Source organism: Protobothrops mucrosquamatus, unplaced genomic scaffold (assembly GCF_001527695.2).
Source record: "Protobothrops mucrosquamatus isolate PMUCROS unplaced genomic scaffold, P.Mucros_1.0 scaffold1694, whole genome shotgun sequence".
In the NCBI taxonomy this organism is placed as follows: Eukaryota; Metazoa; Chordata; class Lepidosauria; order Squamata; family Viperidae; genus Protobothrops; species Protobothrops mucrosquamatus.
The window spans coordinates 96,714-119,386 of NW_015387846.1; the positions used below are offsets into that span (position 1 = coordinate 96,714).

General features: G+C 40.5%; 1 protein-coding gene across 1 annotated transcript in view; it reads left to right on the forward strand.

Annotated features, from left to right (window-relative positions):
• The window catches only part of FRYL (FRY like transcription coactivator), a 110,820-nt gene that overhangs the window by 52,563 nt on the left and 35,584 nt on the right, over positions 1–22,673 (forward strand). The window contains exons 31-44 of the mRNA XM_015822839.1: positions 2,183–2,442; positions 2,799–2,939; positions 5,661–5,829; positions 7,736–7,820; positions 8,530–8,642; positions 9,837–9,987; positions 12,044–12,147; positions 13,002–13,187; positions 14,272–14,274; positions 15,501–15,702; positions 16,936–17,057; positions 17,258–17,448; positions 18,626–18,720; positions 21,209–21,816. Coding sequence (XP_015678325.1) covers positions 2,183–2,442; positions 2,799–2,939; positions 5,661–5,829; positions 7,736–7,820; positions 8,530–8,642; positions 9,837–9,987; positions 12,044–12,147; positions 13,002–13,187; positions 14,272–14,274; positions 15,501–15,702; positions 16,936–17,057; positions 17,258–17,448; positions 18,626–18,720; positions 21,209–21,816 — 2,430 coding nt within the window. The remainder of the gene's footprint in view (positions 1–2,182; positions 2,443–2,798; positions 2,940–5,660; positions 5,830–7,735; positions 7,821–8,529; positions 8,643–9,836; positions 9,988–12,043; positions 12,148–13,001; positions 13,188–14,271; positions 14,275–15,500; positions 15,703–16,935; positions 17,058–17,257; positions 17,449–18,625; positions 18,721–21,208; positions 21,817–22,673) is intronic.

Consider the following 22,673-nt stretch of genomic DNA (forward strand, 5'->3'; position numbering starts at 1 on the left):
TACAACCGTCTCAAGACCTGGTCCCGTCTCCTCCCCCTGGGCCAACCAGTCGGAGTCCAAGCCTTCCCGGATCCGAGCGACTTTGTCATGCAGATACTGCGCAAAATCCTCGGCCCTCCCCTCCAGGGGGTCCCCGCCTCCCCTCAATTGAAGGAGAGAGCGGGTCACCCTGAAGAGGGCGGCCGGGCGGTTATCTGATAAAACGCCTGTTGTTCAGAATTATTGAACTATCAAAACTATTTTTTTCCCCTCTTAACACTGGCCTATGTGCTATCTATTACTCTTACCATTAAGAAGTATGGTGTTGGTCCATAATCTCTAATTATTATGTTCTTTAATCATCATAATCCATTATACGAATAAGCACTGTAGAGATATGCATCGCCTTATTGTTCCTGTCTTAGCCCGCCATTCAGCAATTAATTATAGTTTGCCTTTTTATTTTAATGTGAAGCTACACTTGTCAAGCCGAGAACAAAGCATTATCCTAACCAACCTTCAATTTAATAATATTGCCTTGTTCTAAAGCAATTAATATATGGTTATTCCTCTCTGTGCATGGTTATCTGGAGTCCTTTCAGTATGGATTCAAACGTGCTTATAGCACTGAGACAACACTGATCATTTTTGTGCATCCATTCTGGTTCTTCTTGATCTCTTAGTGGCTTTTGACTCCCATCAGCCATGGTACCCTCCTAGCTTTGTTCAGGGAATTAATTGGGAAGTGAGAGGCACAGTGTTGCGGTCGTTCTCTTTTCTCTGGGACCATTTTCAGTAGACATTAGTGGTGTTGGGGGGGATGGTATCAAGCTGTAGACTGACTTTCCAATCCAAAATATATGGATATCAGAATTTAACTATGTGTTGGGTGGAACACCCGGTCTACCAAATGTAAAGCACTCTGTTCTGCGTTTCACTCCAGTCTAAGAGCATCTTTTGCAGGCAACCGGTTGTTCCACCCAACACATAGTTATATATCCTCCCTGGCCTCTACTGACAAGAGTGAGGAGGAGCCTGTGGCCTAAAGGCTAATACAGCTGCCTAACATGCAGGTTCGAATCCCAGAAGGGTAAGACTAGCTGATGAGAGCTAAAGAGCTTGAAATAGCTATACTAGTCTCCCATTTAACTCTTGGTCAGCCACAAAATTTTGAATATCAGAATTTGTATGAATGTCCATCCTTCTACCTCAGTGATGGCGAACCTTTTAGAGACTGAGTGCCCAAACTGCGACCCAAAATCCACTTATGCATCGTCAGGTGCTGGGTGGGTGTGGCCCATTGGCTGAGTGTGGCCCATTGGGTGGGTGTGGCCCATTGGGTGGGCGTGGCTATGGTGGTAACGGCAGACTGGGTGGGACTAAAAAGTTCAATCAATCAATTCCAACTTTGCAAGATCTTTTTTTTCCCCCGTGAGAAGTTGAAATTGACTGATTGAACCTTTTTTTTTTTTTTTGCACATGGCGGCAGAGGCCTAAAGCGAAAAGGTTTTATAAAACCCAGCTGAAGGCCTAGAACTGGGGCGACAGCGCATGTGCCCACAGAGAGGGCTCTGAGTGCCGCCTCTGGCACCCGTGCCATAGGTTCGCCACCACTGTTCTACCTCCTCCTACTAGCCTTTTTACCCTGTAACGGAAGATCCTACTTTCTTTCCGCAACCTGGCCTTCTTTTCACATGGAAGCAATAGTTATTTCAGGAAGACCAAAAGCTGAAATGGCTGCCAATAAATTAGCTTTGTAATAACGTATGTATGCTGGACCATATAGATCCATGTAACCTTGTATAGCTCTATGTAACTCTAACTAGAGAGCATGTGTCAGTATGTTAGTAATAGGTCAGGGGGAGGAGTTTCAAAAGGGCATTGGGAGACTTCTTGGACACAAGCCAGTTTGGAATGTCTTTGTCTGAGAGAAGCATGGCCCATCAGATGTCACCCGATGAGCCTGTACTACTATAAAGATGGTATGAAGGGAGAGCTTCATCTTTTTACCGATAGAAATGAACAGGAGATGTAATATCAGAGGCATTCGTCATAAAGGCAAGGAACCTATCTGATTATAAATATATTTCTTGTTATGAAATCATTTCTTGGAGTGTCTATCTGATTTGATTTATGGAACGTTTTAAATCAAGGTCAGAATAATATGTGTATCTTTTCTTACCTTTAAATTATTTAAACACAGAGGTAAGCCAGAGAATTCAAACGGCACATCCTTCTGGAAGGCAGGTGATGCTCCACTATTTGCTGCCATGGATGAACAATATTGAATTAATGGATGTGAAACCTTTACCCACGATCCGACGGCAAGATGAGGATGAAGAGGATCTCCTAAAAGACAGAGAATTGATGGTGAACAGCAGGCGCTGGTTGAGAGGCGAAGGTTGGGGGTCGCCCCAGGCAACTGCTTTGGTTTTAAACAACCTAATGTATATGACAGCAAAGGTAAATTGAACGAAGCAGAGGGCAATTGATGGATTATTTTTGAGAGTTTTGTTGTTTCCTCAATTTTGGTCACTAGCGGAACGCTAATGCCAGTAAACTGTATTTTTTGAGACCAGAAAGACCGAAAAGAAAAGCCAGTATATTTAAGCTGCACTAAACACGGAAAAAGCAACATTGCAGCCAGAGTCGACTTGTTTTTTTTTGAAGCAAACTAGAGAGAAAAATGCATTGAGCTTTATGGAACTACCTTCCCGCGTAAAATACATTAACTTATGCCCAGCGGTTTCATTATATATCTCTTGAGCATTTACTTTTTAAATAAGAGAAATAATTCACACCTTAACTTTGTTTTCTAGTACGGCGATGAAGTGGCTTGGTCAGAGATTGAAAATGTCTGGATTACTCTAGCGGACAGTTGGCCGAAGAATCTGAAAATAATTCTTCATTTTTTAATCAGCATTTGCGGAGTAAATAGTGAACCCAGCCTTTTGCCTTACGTAAGTTACATGGAACTTATTTTCCTATTCCTTGCACTGGTGAGATAGGCAATCATATATATTGAATGCAGGTAGCCCTGGACTTATGACTATAATGGAGCCTGCCCATTAGGTCATAAGTTGTAACGGTTGTAAAATAGACCAACCCAATTTTATATATTTTTTTCTGCTGACGTGAGGGCCTGATCTTCAGAACTTTGATCTGGGTCCATAAGTCCCCTTTTTCATACTTCAAACAGTCACTAAGTGACTGGTTATAACTCAAGGTCCACCTGTTAAGAAGCACAGATGTTTTGTTTAAGAATCACTTTTAGTCTGACCATGTTCTTGTGGTCTGCGCTCAAAGCAGACTCAGAATGAAAATAGAAACAATCCATTTATTATAATTAAATAATTATTTATAATAATTATAAATAGTTATTATAATAATTACCTCCCAGTGAAGCATTACTTTGACGTGGTTCTGGGGCTTGTGTACTCTGAGGAAGAGGAGAGTTATGCCAAAAATTCAACCATGCTGGACAGGTCACATCAGAGGAGTCAGACAAAGGATGTCTCTCCCATAAAAGGGAAACATAATCTATATAAATAAAAATGTAAATGTTCATTTGTTCAAAATCTTAAATCTCCGAAAGTTCTTCACCGATTGCTTTGAAAATTTGACACAACGTTGCATTCGAATACGCGCGTGTTTTTATATACCTACTATTATATAGATGTCACACCTGTGACAGGTAAAAACATGCCCTTTTTGAAAAACAGCACCATCTGTTGGACGTAAAAGCAACACACTTCTTTTCCATTTAACCAGACTGAGCCACAGCAACGTGTGGCCGGGTACAGCTAGTAATAATAATAAAGTTGGAAGGGACCTTGGAGGTCATCTAGTACAACCCCCTGCTCAGGCAGGAAACTCTATACCATTTCAGACAAATGGTTGTCCAGTCTCTTCTTAAAAACTTCCAGTTTAAGAAGAAACATTTATGAGACATAAATACAGAAACCCAATTGCAGTCATTGCCTGGGTCAATAAAGACCACACTAGATATTTGAATTTCTGGACATCTGGTGAAAAATAGGTTACAGGACTTGGGACTATTGACTGAGCAATTAGGCCAGTCCCTGTCTCTCAGCCAACTCGCCTCACAAGAGTTATTATGGGGAAAATAGGAAGTAAAAGGGAAAAGCTATTTTTGCCACCTTGAGTTGTGTATAAAAAGGAGAGAGAGAAAGGGAGAAAGAATTGGGGACAAGCAGATAATATATGGAATAAAATTCCAGCTCCTGGGCCAATTCCTTTTATGTTAACCCTATGACTTTACATAGCAGTTGGAACGTTTGTTGGAAAAATAAACACGTCTAAAATAGGATACAAACATTGTAAGAATTTCTAAACAAAAGTAATACCATGTCGGGAAATATTTAGGAACTGCCGTGGTACTTTTAAGCTGAAATGCAAAGCTTTACTTCAGTTACTCTGTTAAATACAGATTATACTGAGTTAATAAACATATTATTTTCAGCAGGAGCTTAAGTACTAAACTTTTCTAAAAAAAATATACAGTTAATTTACTTTTATGGAAAAAAATCTATTAACAGAGTTCTATTTGATCAAACATTTCAGATGGTGAAATATTAAATATTTAAATATACCACGGATTTATTTAGGATATCTTGGTTTCGCTTTTCTACCAGATGCAGCTTCAAAAATAATGAAACCTGATTAGAACATAGAATAATAAGAGTCCAAAGGCTAAGTCCAGCCCAGCTTGAATTCCGTTGACTCTTATCTACCACCAAGTCGCTTTGACCGTTAGTAGTTAACACAGAACATGGAATCATAGAATTGGAGAGGGCCTTGGAGATTGTCTAGTCATAGAGCAGGAGATCCTATATCATTTCAGACAAACGGTTGCCCAATCTCTTTAGTTGTAAGTCAAAAGACAATTATAAGTTAGTTATTAGTTATAAGACAGTTTAAGAACTGGTTTGTTAATTTGTCTGCCAATGAAAAATTCAATTATCTAAATTTACAGTTTTTTAAAAAATTAAATACAAGCTACTTTTTTAGTATATTTAATAGTGTTCTTAATGTTATTGTTGTTAGTTGCGAAGTCGTGTCCAACCCATCGCAACCCCATGGACAACGTTCCTCCAGGCCTTCCTGTCCTCTACCATCTTCTGGAGTCCATTTAAGCTCACGCCTACTGCTTCAGTGACTCCATCCAGCCACCTCATTCTCTGTCGTCCCCTTCTTCTATTGCCCTCCATCTTTCCCAGCATTAGGCTCTTCTCCAGTGAGTCCTTCCTTCTCATTAGGTGGCCAAAGTACTNTGGCCTTCTAAAGAGCAGTCAGGGTGGATCTCCTCTAGGACTGACCGGTTTGATTGCCTTGCAGTCCAGGGGACTCGCAGGAGTCTTCTCCAGCACCATAGTTCAAAGGCCTCCATTCTTTGTCGCTCAGCCTTTCTTATGGTCCAACTTTCACAGCCATACATTGCAACTGGGAAAACCATGGCCTCGACTATACGTACTTTTGTTGGCAGGGTGATGTCTCTGCTTTTTAGTATGCTGTCTAGATTTGCCATAGCTTTCCTCCCCAGGAGCAAGCGTCTTTCAATTTCTTGGCGGCAGTCCCCATCTGCGGTGATCTTGGAGCCCAGGAAGATAATATGTTCTTAATAGTGTTGTTAATGATCTTATTTTCTCTTTGAATGGCAGGTGAAGAAGGTAATTGTTTACTTGGGTCGAGATAAAACTATGCAGCTTTTGGAAGAGCTGGTAAGCGAATTGCAGCTGACTGATCCCGTTAGTTCTGGAGTGACCCATATGGACAATCCACCATATTACCGTATCACTTCTAGTTACAAAATCCCTTCTGTTACTTCAGGTGAGACGCTTAACATCAAACTTTTTTTTAACCTGTCAGGACAGATATTTACTTCACTGTTGGGTAACATCCCGGGATACACCGCTGTTTGGATGCAAAACAGAATGAATGCTTCAGAGCAGGCTTGGATGCAACTGGCAACAGCACTTTGGTAAAGACTTTGGTAAAGAAGCAGTGCTTTTTTGTGGGCCTGCTCCTCAAATTTAGACATTTTGCCCTCTGCCCGTTGAGCTGTTCCATTCCCTTGGCTGCAAATACGTTTAGCAACCTCTGTGGTTGAAAAAAAAAGGAAGCGGTATATAATTCTACTGGTTTGTACTCGAAAGTTTGAAGAGATCTCCTCATGCTGGCCATAGCAAGGCTTTCTTCCTGCAGCATGCTTTACATAGAACAGCCAATGAGACGATGTAAGAAAAATAAAGTTTTATTGGAAAGTTGTTGTTAGTTGCGAAGTCGTGTCCGACCCATCGCGACCCCATGGACAACGTTCCTCCAGGCTTTCCTGTCTTCTGCCATCTTCTGGAGTCCATTTAAGCTCACGCCTACTGCTTCAGTGATCTCAAAGCCTTTCTTATGGTCCAGCTTTCACAGCCATACATTGCAACCGGGAAAACCATGGCCTTGACTATATATACTTTTGTTGGCAGGGTGATGTCTCTGCTTTTTAGTATGCTGCCTAGATTTGCCATGGAATACTTGGGACTAATTGCAGGGCTGTTTGACTCTTGAGACTATATTTTTTCTTCTGTATCTTATATATATGTTTGGCACGTGGTTTTTAGTAGCCTGGCATGACTGCTGTTTTGTTGGTGTGAGACAGCAAAGGCAGAGAGAAGGGAAGAGTTTCAATTGTGACTTTGAAGGACAGTTGTGCTGTCAGGAGGGCTGATGATGAACTGACCTGGCTGCTAGCCAGAGCGGTTATAAGGAGATGTAGACATAATAGTCACATTGGTCCAGCCTGATATATACAGTAGTTGTTGGGAGCCATGAGGGGAGCAACCCACCTTCTCAGTTCTGGGGGGCATGCTGCCAATCTAACCAAAATTGGGGGGAGAGAGAGAGAAGAAGACAGAAAAAGAGTGGCTGGAGAGTAAAGTTACAGGAGTGTGAAGAGCAGGTGTTGATTCCTGGTGAGAGAGGGAGAAAAGTCTACAGCTGGTTTCCCTGGAGGAAGGGAACTGAAATCCCAAAGAGACAACTTCTTCACCCAAGACATGAAGGGGGAAGGAATCAGTTGTCAAGTCCTGGTCTCTGGGAGGACTTGGCAGGAGACCCTAAGAAAGGGTCTTCCCTTAACACAGGAGAAAGTGATAGGTTGAGCAAATCCAGGCAAAACATGTAAGCAGTAATCCGGCATATTCTTTTATTTTTACTCTCTTGATAATCCCAGAAAGTGGATGGAGTGCAGTGAAGGGAGAGGAAGTAAAGCAGTTAATAGGAGAGCTGGAGGGGTATAGACTCTTAAGAGAAAGATTTAGAAGTATTTCTGACAACTGAATTACGTTGTAAATAGCTTTACTGCATATATATAGAGGAAGGAAGGAAGGAGGAAAAGAGAAAGAAAGAAAGAAAGAAAGAAAGAAAGAAAGAAAGAAAGAAGTGAAAGCCTTTTGATCTGTGTCAGTTGCCAACCTTTGAAATCAAAATATACTTTTAATTCAAAATGAACCCCAAGTAGAAGCCTCACTTGTTCTCCCCAGCCGTTACACACTGCCTTGTGAAATTATTTTACATCTTTTTTATTCATTGTCCTTTTATTTAGAATTATGTATAATATCTCTAAATTACTCTGGGGGGATTATTGTTCTGTTGAGAATAGTGGTGATGGTAATTATGATTTCAGAAATTCTGTTTTGCTGTTATTACTGCACTCATTCCAAATATACCCCTCCTTAATTTCCAGGAACTACTTCCAGTAGCAATACAATGGTGGCACCCACAGATGGTAATCACAACAATAAGCTTACAAAAGATACTATTGATGAAAGGTAAGAAGGATTTATTTGAAATACTGGTTGTTTTCTTAAATAAAACCTTCATAGGTCTAATTAATAAAGCCTAAACTGATATTGGATTAAATGTTGGTGACAACATGTTATAGTTGCTGATAATGACTCTGCATGTACTTTTATTGTGAATGTCAGCTTGTCAAAGTGGCTTTTTGTCACTTTTTGTACCCTCTGTTCTAAGGATAGAAAATCTGAGACTTGTCTTTTTAAGACAGGGGTCCCCAACCCCCGGTCCATGGACCAGCAATGGCTGGATTTATATATCTGAATTTTCTTGCTCGTATCATTGGTTTTATAAATATTAAATGTACTTCAGCTGAATTGTCCTCCAAGTCAGCAATTAGAGATTCTATCTTAGGGGTTTACATGTGATTTGATAGTACATTACTAGTCTCCCACTCTTTTAGACTCTTTTAGACTCTGGGTTCCTGTTATTTTCAGGTCTGTTCTGAACAGGAAGGACCACAGAAGGCAATTCTGACTCCTAGCATGTTCAGGATTCTTCAATTCTGACTCCTAGCACGCTTGTGTTCTCATAGTATATTTATTTGTGGTTTAAGATGAATGGTTTTTATGAAGTAAAGGGCGTGTAACTAATTTTTAAATGGCATGTTCGATTGGATAAACATACAGCTACATGGATGGATAGAAACGTGGTCTTTCCTAACACTCTGTTTATTGCTTTTAGTTACATCCACCTGGACATCTATAGTGGATTGAACAGTAATCTGAACCGCCAGCATCATAGGCTAGAATCTCGATACAGCAGCAGTTCAGGAGGCTCATACGAAGAGGAAAAAAGTAATTCAATCTTTTATTTTCTTTCAACAATGCAAGGTTTAACTGTCAGTTACGTGGACAAAATTTTTGTGGAAAAAATCTATTATCTTTCTTTGTTGTGGCAATGAAAGTTATGTCCATTCAGCTGAAGCCCATTTGCTTAATTGTTTCATTTTTCTTTGTACTGTACATTGGGGACACTATTACGTTACTTGGCAAAGAATAGTGTAATTATATACCATATTACATGGCATATGTGCATACCATAAATAACATATTTAAAGTAACTTTCTTCTGTGATAGTTTGACAATTTGAGCTACCCTTAATCTAAGAGAGGCACAGAGGATGTAGCGATCACATCCACATGTTTTTACATGATTTTCAGAACTGATCGTTATAGTTTTTTCTCTTTATTCAACTCAGTCTTGCACTAGACCAGGGGTAGGCAACCTTGGCTCTTTTATGACTCGTGGACTTCAACTCCCAGAATTCTTGAGCCAGCCACGTTGAGGGAAAAGGGAGAGGTTTCCAAGCTGAGCCATGCTGGCTCAGGAATTCTGGGAGTTGAAGTCCACAAGTCATAAAAGAGCCAAGGTTGCCTACCCCTGCACTGGACTTTAATGCCTGTTGCTTTTAGGAATACAGGTAATCCTCAACTTACAAAAGTGTGTTTAGCGACCGTTCCAAGTTACAATGACACAGTACTGAAGAAGTGACTTATGACCATTTTCACACTTACGACCATTGCAACATCCCCATGGTCACGTGGTCAGAATTCAAATTCTTGGCAACTGACTCATATTTATGACGGTTGCAGTGTCCTGGGATCCTATGACTTTCTGACAAGCAAATTCAATGGGGAGGCCAGATTCACTTCACAACCGTGTCACTACCTTATCAGTTGCAGTGATTCACTTAGCAACTTTGGCAAGAAAAGTTATAAAATGGGGCAAAAATTCACTTAACAAATGTCTCGCTTAGCAGCAGAAATTTTGGGCTCAATTGTGGCCGTAAGTCAAGAACTACCTGGGTGTAAATAATGTTTTTAATGTAATGAATCCTGAATACGTCCAAAATTTTGGAATACAAGACAGTGTTACCAAATATGGGAAATACAGAAAACGCAGCATACATATTTAAAAATAACATATTTCAATTAGTATAACTCTATGCAGTTGAAATATCTGATTCAAGATCATGATACTTTTTGACAGGCGATTCGATGCCGCTGTATTCAAGCTGGAGACTGAAAGTGATGGAACACAACGAAGGAGAGCCGTTACCTTTCCCACCTTCAGGGGGTTGTTGGTCACCCTTGGTGGATTATTTGCCTGAAACATCATCTCCAGGCATGTCTCTCCACAGGTAAGCAATATAAATAAGACCCTCCCAAATCCCTCTGAACAGGAAGTACCTAAAAGACATCGTAGCACGGTACTTTGTGGTGTCTTCCTTCCAAGAAACATATAAGATTTGTGGGGAAACGACTCATCCTGCTTCCAGATTATCCTTGTGTTTTGAGAATGGGACCTTCACAGTTTTATCTTTCAAGACATGAGCCTTATTTTTTTATTTTTTTACTTTTAATTGGTTTGGTAACTTCTTGCCATGCCTCCGTCTGAGCCTGTATCTGCGGAGGAAAATGAACTGGAACGGGACCCTATGGAGGCTGAGGGAGAGGTGTCTGTGGCTTCAGAGGAATGTGGGGAAGAGCAGGCCGAGGCAGGCCAGGGCCCTTCAGGATTGGAAAAGGAGGAACAGGAGGGCAAGGGCCACCCCCATCTGATCAGAGAGTGGAGAGAAGGAGGGAACAACGCAGGCAGGTTCAATTACTCGGGAGGAGAGCATCCCACCCCTCTCCACAAGGAACACCTGGAGATTGAGATTTAAGGAGATGCTGTGGGGAGAGGCATTTGTCGGGAACAAACGCTGATTCTCGGAGTGTTGTGTATTGTTGCTGATCTCTTGTTCTGAGACTTCTGTTTGGAAACATGGAAACTCGGACTATTGGATTGACTGACCACGTTACTTGAATGTTTAAAGACCTCGGACTGTATTTCGGATTCTCTCTTTTGAAAACTGCTCAGGCAAGCTAGGATTCAAACAGACTCGTTAAGTTTATGTTTTCTTCCTTGTTGTCTCTATGGCCTTGAGTACTTTCTTATGCTAATCAGACTGTATTTGAACCTGCTTTCAGCCAGAGTCGGCTGAAGGGGTGTGTGTGTGTGTTCTTTTGTTGGAGGCTTGCCAGCAAATGTGGGAGCTTTTGGGGAAAAGTTGGAGCAATAAAAGAACTGTTTGACTTGCCAGCTGACTGCATTGCCTCTGTGCTGTGCCCTGGGTCATCACACTTCCACTGTATAGGAAGAATCTTTCCACAAGAGGCTTATTTGTTTTTCTGGCCTTTTATTAGCTGACCTAGGCCGTATAAACATTGAATGTTGTGCCTCCTGTACCTTTAGATATGAATTAATGATTTCCCCTGCTTATTGCCTTCATACGGTGGCCTCTTCATCTCAGCCATGATATGCAAGGCAGCCCAAAGGGTAGAGATTGGGCGGGGTGGGGGGGGGAGAGTTGAAGTGGAGGCAATTTGCAGAGAGTAGGAGACGTATTTCTTGGACCGCAAAGTAGGAATGGGAGTGTATAACACTAGATATGTCACTAGAAGGCAAAATCACAAAATTGCGTCATACTTACTTTGGCTGTGTCGTGCGGGGGAATTCACTGGAGAAAGCAGTCATACTTGGAAGAATTAGCAGTAAAAAGAAACCAGGCTATCAAAGAACATGGTGACTGGGCACCATCAGAGATGACGCCAGCCAAGAGCATAGACAAACTCAAAGAGTGCAAGATCAGAAGAAGTGGAGATACCTCAACCATGGAAGTCACCAAGAGTTGGGCTCGACTGAATGGATAACATCAGCATCATCAGAAGTATGAGTCCTCGCCTAACGACTGGAACCAGGACTGCTCTCACTAGGCAGTGAAATCGTGTGGTGTTGCATTTAACGATCACTTCACTTAGTGATGGAAATTACAGTCCCAATTAGGATCGTAACTTGAGACTAGCTGTTTAAGCCTTGCTTTATATTTCTTTATGTTCTGAGCTATGGTTGACATTAAGCATCTATATTTCTTTATTGGGACAGCTAATATTTATTTTATTATCCATCCATCCATCCACCAATCCATTTATTTATTATTTCCTAAGAGAGAAACAGATTACTGTCATAGCTACCATAATATATAACTTAAATACTTAAAATCTTTAATATTATTGTCAACCAAATTTGCTTTTAGTAGTAGCAATTCTAGTGTAAATAATTATGTCACTACGATACTGATGTTTAAATTATATGTTATAGTAATCAATTCCGCTGACCCCCATTAACTCAACTGATATTTCTTTGGTTTATAGGTGTAACATAGCAGTGATTCTGTTGACCGACCTAATAATTGACCATAGCGTAAAGGTAGATTGGGGAAATTACTTGCATCTCTTGCTTCATGCCATTTTTATAGGTAAGTTAGTTTTTGTTAAAATTGGGAAGCATTGCTAATCACCACATTGTTTTATGGCCTTGCACATTTAAGCCAAAGTGATGGTTAGTGTAAAATAAACCCAACTTTTGAAGAACAAGTGATACCAAAATTTTCAATGAGCATAGCAATGGTCTAAAAAACTGAACTCTCAGGAAGAACAATTGTTTTTATGTTTGATAAAAATAAATATAGCATGGCAAGCAATGAAAAATAATTATGTAAGAATTCTTATCTCTTGAGTATATTTGTTGTTGTTGTTAGTTGCGAAGTCATGTCCGACCCATTGCGACCCCATGGACAACGTTCCTCCAGGCCTTCCTGTCCTCTACCATCTTCTGGAGTCCATTGAAGCTCACGCCTCCTTCTTCAGTGACTCCATCCAGCCACCTCATTCTCTGTCGTCCCCTTCTTCTATTGCCCTCCATCTTTCCCAGCATTAGGCTCTTCTCCAGTGAATCCTTCCTTCTCATTAGGTGGCCAAAGTACTTCAGTTTCAGCTTCAGGATCTGGCCTTCTAAAGAGCAGTCAGGATGGATCTCCTCTAGGACTGGCCGGTTGGATCGCCTTGCAATCCAGGGGACTCGCAGGAGCCTTCTCCAGCACCATAGTTCAAAGGCCTCAATTCTTTGGCGCTCAGACTTTCTTATGGTCCAACTTTCACAGCCATACATTGCAACTGGGAAAACCATGGCCTTGACTCTTGAGTGCATGTCAACAATAAATAATGAGTAGGACTAGGCATGTTCCTTTTAAATGAACGTTTAACTCCTCAGCAACAGTAACATACAAGCACATCAATTTGACTATATGCATTTTTTTCCCCTTGAATGTAGGTCTTGATCATCACCATCCGGAAGTATATGAACACTGTAAACGCCTCCTGTTGCATTTACTGATAGTGATGGGCTCTCACAGTAGTGTCCAGTCTGTGGCTTCTATCCTTCTCAGGAACAAGGAGTTTAATGAACCCCGGGTGCTCACGATCAAACAAATAGCACATTTGGATTGCATCTTCACAGGTACTTTCCGGGTTTCTAATTAATACACATGCTAATGGGGGGGGGCAGTTCAACAAGACTTAAAATGCACTGTATTCATAATGAAAATAAAACTACAGGTAGTCCTCAGCTTACTACTTAACAGTGGTTTCAATTAACAGTGATCTTTTTAAAAAAAGTCAATTACATCCAAACTTCAAACTTTACCACTGTTACCCTACCCCAGCAGTCATGCGATTGCAGTTTGGGTGCTTGGCAGCCGGCTTACATTAACAGCCAATTTCAGCATCCTGTGGTCATTAAATGAACACAATTTGCGATGTTTCCAGCAATTTTGTCAATTTTCCAGCAAAAGGTGCCATTGGCTAACCTGGATTCGCATTTAACAACTGCGTGGTTCAACTTAAGACCACAGTAAAATCAGATTCTGTCATACGATCTCAAATTATGGCTGCAATGATTTACAACAGATATCCTAGTCGCAGTTATCATCGTAAGTCGAGGACTACCTGTAAAAGCTCTCACAGCAATAGGGTAGAAATTCTGTCTCTTGAATAGGTAATTAATAAAGCTACATTAATCAATACCTGTTTTAACATTTTTATAACAAAATTCATCAAGGGTAACAGGCCTCTCAGATCTAACAACTTAAGACGTGTACTGAAATATATACTGTATATAATAATCATTAAGTTGATTATCTAGAAATTTTCTAAACATTAATTTGTTATTTAGATCAGGATGTAAAGATCTATGAAGATGAATTAATAATATATTTAACTTACTTTTGAAGAGTACACTAATGCTATATTGCAGGCTTTTCTGTTTCAAAAACTTGCCACAGTCTGGTAATAGAATGGTTTGAAGAATTCTTAATTCCTAGTTCCAGTATAGGATATTTCCTCCAGACAGTTTTTTAAAATATTTTATTTATAGTCATGAATTCAGTTTTTAATAAATAGTATTGCAAACTTTGATTATAATTGTCTCTGTGTAATGAATATAGGAAGGGATGCAGTGGGCTCAGACATTGTTCAGATAGAAATTTCTTCATTGTTTCATTTTTCAATTCTTGTTTGGTGCATGGCACTTTAATATTTTTCAGCAGGTGGCAGCACCTCACTATTAAATATAACTATGTAGAATTATTAATCATGCATGTTCATTTGTTATATTATCCATGTGTATTAAATAAGACTGATCTTAACCACTTTCTATTTTGCAAAGACACTTATTTAGGATAGCTGTACAACAGAGAACCGGATTGGGCTTCTTCCCTAGAATGGGGTGTTGTGGGGATGTACAAAACTCTCCAAATGTAAAATATTCAAAGTTTTGAAATAGCAGTTTTCTTAACGTGGACCAATTCCTGGTGAAAATGTGCATTGAGACCAGATTGACATTCAGAACATAACAGATTATGAGTTTGGGAAACTGCTTTGAGCTTACAAAAAAAAACAACAACCCTGCTTGCTTGATAGATAAATGTACTGCTGTTTTTAAATTCTTTAATACGAGAAATTAAGACTTAATGCCTGTATGCTCCTGACAGTAGGCTCTCTTTTTCAAGCAATTTATTAAATGCAAAGTGCACTGAGCGCACACATGCTCAAAACAAAGGCAGAAACTGTTGTGGTTAATACTCTTCTACATATGCTGTTTTTGGTAAGAAATCATTGAAGAGGGTGCAATGGCTCTGAAGTTTAATCCACCAGGATTCCATCATTACTATTGTTACGAAAAAGTTTCTGCTTTTTGTATATCTCAGAGGATAAATCAATTGAATAATCTGGAATGGGGGGCGTTTGCTAAATTCTAATTATGAGGTAGCCTTTTTCACATCTCTGAAGAGAACAAGGCTCCCTGTCGTTACAATTTGTTTTGTCATTGTTTAGGACAGTGTTTCTCAACCTTGACAATTTTAAGGCATGTGGACTTCAACTCCCAGAATTCCACAGCCAGCATTGCTGGCTGTGGAATTCTGGGAGTTGAAGTCCACATGCCTTAAAATTGTCAAGGTTGAGAAACACTGGTTTAGGATTACAGTTTCCAACCTTTCCATTAATATGAACTATTTCTGAGTAGTGACTCCCCCCCAAACTGTATTAAATATGGATGATTTGAAAAGAAAATGATGAAATGAGTCCCCTTCATTAATATCATGACATCACTGGCTCCTCCCTCCTGTCCTTCCCAGTCAGAGCAAAAAGACACGTGCAGATTCCTGGACTAAAATAATGAAGTACAAAGAAATCAGAATATCTTCTGGGATTTTTTTGGAAAGTCGCTGTGAAGATTTTAAGAATGGTAATTATTATGTCTTTCTGTAATTAGGTGTTAATGATTTTATACCAGACCACCAGCCCTCTCCAATGACAGACTCAGGACTCAGTTCAAGCTCTACCTCTTCTAGCATCAGTTTAGGAAATACCAGCGCTGCCATTTCCCAGATGCAAAGCACCATTCTCAATGAAGTCAACCTTTCAGGAGAACAAGATGAAAAAATGAAGTCACTTATGGAGTTTATTACTTCAAGGTAACACTTAAATGAGGGCTTTTACTCAGCTGTATAAAAATGCTTATATTTTCAATAATAATAATAATAATAATAAAGTTGGAAGGGACCTTGGAGGTCATCTAGTCCAACCCCCTGCTCAGGCAGGAAACCCTATACCACTTCGGACAAATGGCTGTCCAGTCTCTTCTTAAAAACTTCCAGTGTTGGAGCATCCACAACCTCTGAAGGCAGGTTGTTCCACTGGTTAATTGTTCTCACTATCAGGAAGTTTCTCCTTAGTTCTAGGTTGCTTCTCTCCTTGATTAGTTTCCATCCGTTGCTTCTTGTCCTGCCTTCAGGCGCCTTGGAGAATAGCTTGACTCCCTCTTCTTTGTGGCAACCCCCGAGACATTGGAAGACTTCTATCATGTCCCCCCTCGTCCTTCTCTTCATTAAACTAGACATACCCAATTCCAGAAGCCTTTCCTTATATGCTTTGGCCTCCAGTCCCCTGATCATCTTTGTTGCTCTTCTCTGTACTCTTTCTAGAGTCTCAACATCTTTTTTACATTGTGGTGACCAAAACTGGATGCAGTATTCCAAGTGTGGCCATACCAAGGCATTGTAAAGTGGTATTAATACTTCACGTGATCTTGATTCTATCCCACTGTTAATGCAGCCCAGCACTGTGTTGGCCTTTTTGGCAGCTGCAGCACACTGCTGGCTCATATTTAAGTGATCTGCTAAGCTTTTGCAGGAAGATTTCATAATTCCATAATAATGTGAAATATTCAGCATTACTGGGCTTTTGGTTCCATGGAAATGGCACCTGAATTAGTGAATTTTAAGGGTAAATATTTCTGCTGGAAACAAAGTAAAGTTAGGATAAGCCCTAAAATATATACCTTTAGAGTTCTGTTAAGAATGCATTGCCCCACTAGGTAAATTTTAGGATTGAAACCTATCTTCCACGTAGGATGAAGTTAGGGTTAGGGTTTCTTGAATCCTGTGGTTAAATTTAATGGCAGAGTTCATTTTAGAAAATAATGTAAACAATTTAACTTTTAGCAAAGAACTCTAAATATATGTGGTTATTGTATGTTTATAAAAGGAAACATGTTTTGTATCTGAAAAGCTATACCTCTTTTCTAAAAGAGGGGTTTGATAAATCAAATAATCAAGGAATCCAAGACTTCATTGCAGATAACGAATTATTTTTGATAAATGAGCTTCTGGTTTGATATTTATTTATTTATTTTTTCCTATCTGTAGAAAACGAGGACCACTTTGGAATCATGAAGATGTTTCAGCCAAGAATCCAAGCATAAAGAGTGCCGAGCTGTTAACCGTATTTCTCAAGCATGTTGTTTCTGTATTTAAACAGTCAAGCTTAGGTATGTTTTGAAAACATTTCAATTTGTCACAATCAGTACACGTTGTAAATTTAGCAGTTTATGGAAGGAACGTGTTTCATTTAGATTTCCTCTTCCGAAATAAAAATAAACAACATGTTTTTGTAAGTTTTGTTAAAAGAAATGCGTGCCGTGTCATAATTATAATTTTGCACCCTATTAATGTTCACTGTTTCTTGCAGTTGGATTTCAGCTTGAGCAGCATCTTAGCGAAGTTGCTCTGCAGACTGCCCTATCTTGCTCTTCTCGACACTATGCTGGAAGATCTTTCCAGATTTTCAGAGCACTGAAACAGCCTCTTTCCGCAGACACACTTTCTGATATTCTCTCCAGGCTTGTAGAAACTGTCGGAGATGCAGGAGAAGAAGCTCAGGTATTTCACTTTTTCAAGAAAATTACAAAGTAATAATTTAATTTCTATCTTTCGTTGAATGTTAAATGGAGATTTGTGCCTGAAGAATATTATGTCATGGTTCCGACAGATGAAACCCTTCAAAAGAACTTCGAGGCATTGTTTACCTTAAGGGATCTTTTGTTCGAGTAGCATAATATCGGCACTTACATAATCGAAGCCAAAAAGTGAATTCCCCTCCCCTGGGCACATAGTATCAAAGCATAATTCCCTCCTCCAATTAACAGTCATAAATCATATTCCCCAATTAGCTTGAAGCGGGGACTTCCTCTCCAGTTCTCCAGCCCGCCAATTATCAGCTCTGGGCTCAATAACCTTGATTCTCACGCTAAGTTTAGTGTTGTTATGTCTAGCTGGACTCTCATTCACATCCCCCCCGTTCCAGCATCATCTAACTCTAAAAGCAAAAGGGAAAAAATGGCTACATTTCCATCTGTTGTCAATGCAAAAACATCCGATGTTAGCAGCGTTGACATACTGTATTATTTATAGCAGTTATAGAGCATGGCATTCAAAACGAATCATTTTGAACTTTTAAAAGTTATAGATCACTAGTCTTTTCTAATCAAAAAGATTCTCACACTAGGGTCGGATAATAATCTATGATCCTAAAATGATATACAGACACAAACTCTTTGTGATTGGTAAAAACCAATAGGATGGTTTTCTTCCATTTTGAGGCGAGAATGAATGAAAATTGTACTGTAACTTTATGCATATTACAATTAAAAAGCAAGTTCTGCCAGAACTGTGGCCCCACCTATATATGTGTGTTACTTCATCCACTCTAGACAGTGATTTCTCCATCCAAATGTTAAAAGCAGCTCTAGGTTACCCCGGAACTGATCAATTTATTTTCACATAAATTTTTGTGGACCACGTCTACCTTATTAGATGGATAGAATAAGATCTGTAAGAATGCTTTTCCAAGTGCATACAGTTGTAGGAAAATAGGGGAAACAAGTGGATGCTAGGCAGGATTGCTATGAGGGCCAGGAATCATTACTAACCTGTTCTGTGTATATTGCATGTTGTATTTTATCAACAAAACATTAATATGGATACTTGAGTTGTAATGCTTTTAAATATATCTGGTTAATAATAAATTGCCTGTGTACTGATTTGCTTTTTTTTACAGGGTTTTGTCATAGAACTGCTTCTGACATTGGAGTCAGCTGTTGATACATTGGCAGACACCATGAAGCATTATGATCTTCTCACGGCACTTTCCCAGTAAGATTTTATGATAGCTTGCTGTAGCATGCATCTGAAATTCTTCTTTTTTTTTTACAATATTTGGGCTAGACTTTCAGATTGTTGGAAATATGTGAGCCTTTCACTCATTGGTTCAGACAAAAGTTAAAAATATGCCTCTATTTAAAGTGTTTAAATGCTAGCGTGTGCAGAAGGTTCCAAGGAGTGGTAGGATGACAACCGCAGTGGAACAATAACTTAAGTCATGTTCCTTTTGTACATGCCCTGCGATTCTTGAATGGAACTTATTTTGACATGCTACTTTCGTTACAGTGAAAGCAGCAAGGTCAGGCAGACAGTGCTGAAAATAACACTTCTGTGATTTTAATAAGTATGCAGTACGGGATTTCAATGGTTTAGTTGCCTATCATGAACATTCCATTTTTAATATATATTTTTTTCATTGTGTTACTCTACTTGAAAGTTCAAACATAAAAAATTTTGACCGAAGCATTTAATGAATTTTAGGAAGCAAATTTATCTGCTTTGTACAGTGTCCTAGTACAAGTATCCCCAGCCCCTAGGCCAGGGATAGGCAACCACACAAGGGGTCGGGTCAAAGGTCAGGGGTGGGTCAAAGGTCAAGGTAGGGTCAATGGCTGGGGTCAAAGGTCAAGGGGTAGGGTTAAAGGTCATGGGGTAGGGTTAGGGGTTAGGGTGTACTTGAACAGGAGAAAGCTGAGCATGTGTGCATCTTTCAGATTATCTCAGGAAGTCTCACAAATACATTAGGTTTACAACACATAATTTTTAATTGATAAGGCATTTGTAATCTGTCGCTCATGAAGTGTTAGCTGCCCTGTATTCCCCTCCCTTTTCTATATGCATTTATATCCTACATCATATGTATGATGGTAGGAGCTGCCATTCACATAAGTGAGTGCTTTCGAATAAATGTGTTTTGTTGTTCGAATAAATGTGTTTTGAAGTCGTGTCCGACCCATCGCGACCCCGTGGACAACATTCTTCCAGGCCTTCCTGTCCTCTACCATCTTCTGGAGTCCATCTAAGCTCACGCCTACTGCTTCAGTGACTCCATCCAGCCACCTCATTCTCTGTCGTCCCCTTCTATTGCCCTCAGTCTTTCCCAGCCTTAGGCTCTTCTCCAGTGAGTCCTTCCTTCTCATTAGGTGGCCAAAGTACTTGAGTTTCAACTTCAGGATCTGGCCTTCTAAAGAGCAGTCAGGGTTGATCTCCTCTAGGACTGACCGGTTTGATCGCCTTGCAGTCCAGGGGACTCGCAGGAGTCTTCTCCAGCACCATAGTTCAAAAGGCCTCAATTCTTTGGTGCTCAGCCTTTCATATGGTAAATGTGTTTTAATAAGTCTTAAAAAAATGCTACCAAACTCTTCTGATTTTAGACCACCATGGATTAACATAGCTCTCCTATAACGATACATTTTGAAGGAGCCACTTTTTGCAAGGTGATGAGAAAGCATGTTTAAGAAAACCTTGCAGTTCATTTGTACAACAGATACAAGAAATATGTACTGGCCAGTAAAAGGATATTTGGAGAAATTGTAGTCCTGTTAACATTGTTCAGAATTCTTAATCTAACTTTACATCTTTTGAACTCCTGTCCTTAAGAGTGGCAGCTGGCTCATTATGTTTTAACCAATGCTGCTTGATCAATTTTCTAGTCTTATTTTTTAAGCAGCCTTAGGGGGGGTCATAGTTTTAAAATTGGAGGATATAGATATTGAAAATACAGCCTCTCCTAAACCCTGTCAAACACTCCCAGAAGGAGCATGATGCACCACAATAATGTTACATAATACAATGATGTCTAAAGAAAAAAAAAATAATGAAACGCATGAAAAAAAGGTACGTCTTCTTAATGTGTAGCATTCTTTTTTTAAAAAAAAATTTTATTAATTTTTTCAAATAAACATATGAACAAATAATACAAATATGGTGCATTTCATTAGAAAAACAAACACATAAAAAGCCTACTCATTAGGTATTCAGAAATAATCGGCGTTCCCCCCCCCTGCATGCACACTCCCTCCACCTTCCTACCTACTTCCCTCTTCCTTCCTCCCCCTCTTGACTACTACCTCTCCTCTTTCCTCCTTCCCAACTATCCTACACATCCCATCACCTTCTTTTCCACCACCTCGGATGCAGTTTAGGGGTACTAGCCGATCATCTCCTCTTCTTAAAAACAAACATTTACATTACATTTATAAATACACCAATTTTTTTTTATAATTCTACCCCTTCATCCCCTTCCCCCCTCCCCCGGACTTCCCAGAACTGAGTACAGGGATAAATACATAACATCCCAAGTCTAAATTAAGCTATCCATTCATAAATGTGTAGCATTCTTGATTAAAAAAAAAAGAAGTAAATGTTACTTCTCTCTGTGTTTGAAACTGAGGGACGTTATCCAAGTAATTTTTTTTCTCAATCAAGTCTTGGATCGAGGAATGTAATTTTTACGTGCCGTATTCTCTTTTCGTTTTAGTGCTTCCTATTACGACCCGTTACTGGGGAACAAATATGCAGCAAACAGGAAAAGCACCGGTCAGATAAACCTAGGCACAAGCCGTGTTAACAGTGGCAACTTTGTCGGCTGTTACAGCCACCCGAAAAGCAATTCTTTGCGACTGAGTTTGATAGGCGAAAGGAAGAGCGACCGACGGAGGAGCAACACGCTGGATATCATGGATGGAAGGATAAATCACTCCAACAGCTTGGCAAGGACTAGAAGCCTTTCCTCCCTGAAAGAGGGAGGCATGCACGACGTGCAGCCTACTACTGATCCTGTCAATCTGATGGCCACCATATTCTGGATTGCAGCCTCTTTGCTGGAATCCGATTATGAATACGAATACCTCTTGGCTCTCAGGCTCCTCAATAAACTCCTCGTTCATTTGCCCCTGGATAAACCCGAAAGCAGGGGAAAGATTGAACAGATGCAGAGCAAATTAAAATGGAACAACTTCCCAGGCCTCCAGCAGTTATTCCTGAAGGGGTTTACCTCTGTGTCGACGCAGGAAATGACAGTTCACTTACTTAGCAAACTCATTACAGTGTCCAAGCATACGTTGGTGGATCCATCCCAAGTAGCAGGTATTTTTAAAATGGTTTTTTTTTTGTAATTATACGGCCCAGAACTGAAGAGTTACGGTAGAGGTTCTTTTTAGGTGTTTTGTTATTAGATTTCTAGTGAACCCTCCTCCTTCAAGGCTGCTCCCAAAATGAGAAATTATAAAGCATAAAAATTGCTACCATTTAAATTAAGATAAAATTAAAATGCATTTTGTTTCCTGGGGGAGGGGGCTAACAGGAGTGTTATTAGATGAGGTTCTGAAAGGGGGGAGGAATCTAAAAATGGCCTCTCCTTCAGATAGTGCCTAGGCCAGTGGTGGCGAACCTATGGCACACGTGCCAGAGGCGGCACTCGGAGCCCTCCCTGTGGGCACGCGCGCCATGCCCCGGAGATGGCAACCGTCCTCTTCAACCAGCCGCTCGCTAACTTGTCGAGGTCCCACGTGGCCGGATGCATCCCAGCACCCATGCGCTTGCTGGCCTTTATGTGCGGGGGCCGATGGTGTCAGGCAGCAGCCGCTCTGGCCCCTGCCTCGCCTTGCCCTGCAACATGGCACCCCCACCCTGCCTCGCCTCACCCCGCAGAACCAGCCTCCTGCCCACCGCCCCACCTGCCAGAGACCCCTGGATCTCCCCCAACCCTGCCCGGCCCCCACAAGCGTCCCTCCCCAGGAGCAACATCGAGCTGGCCATGCCCACCCTGGCCACGCCCACCCATCTGCCATGACCACTGTAGCCACGCCCGCCCGGTGGGCCACACCCACCCGGCACCCGGCAATACATAAGTGTGTTTTGGGTTAAAGTTTGGGCACTCGGTCTCTAAAAGGTTCGCCATCACTGGCCTAAGCCATTTAGGGCTTTAAAGGCCAATGTCAGTA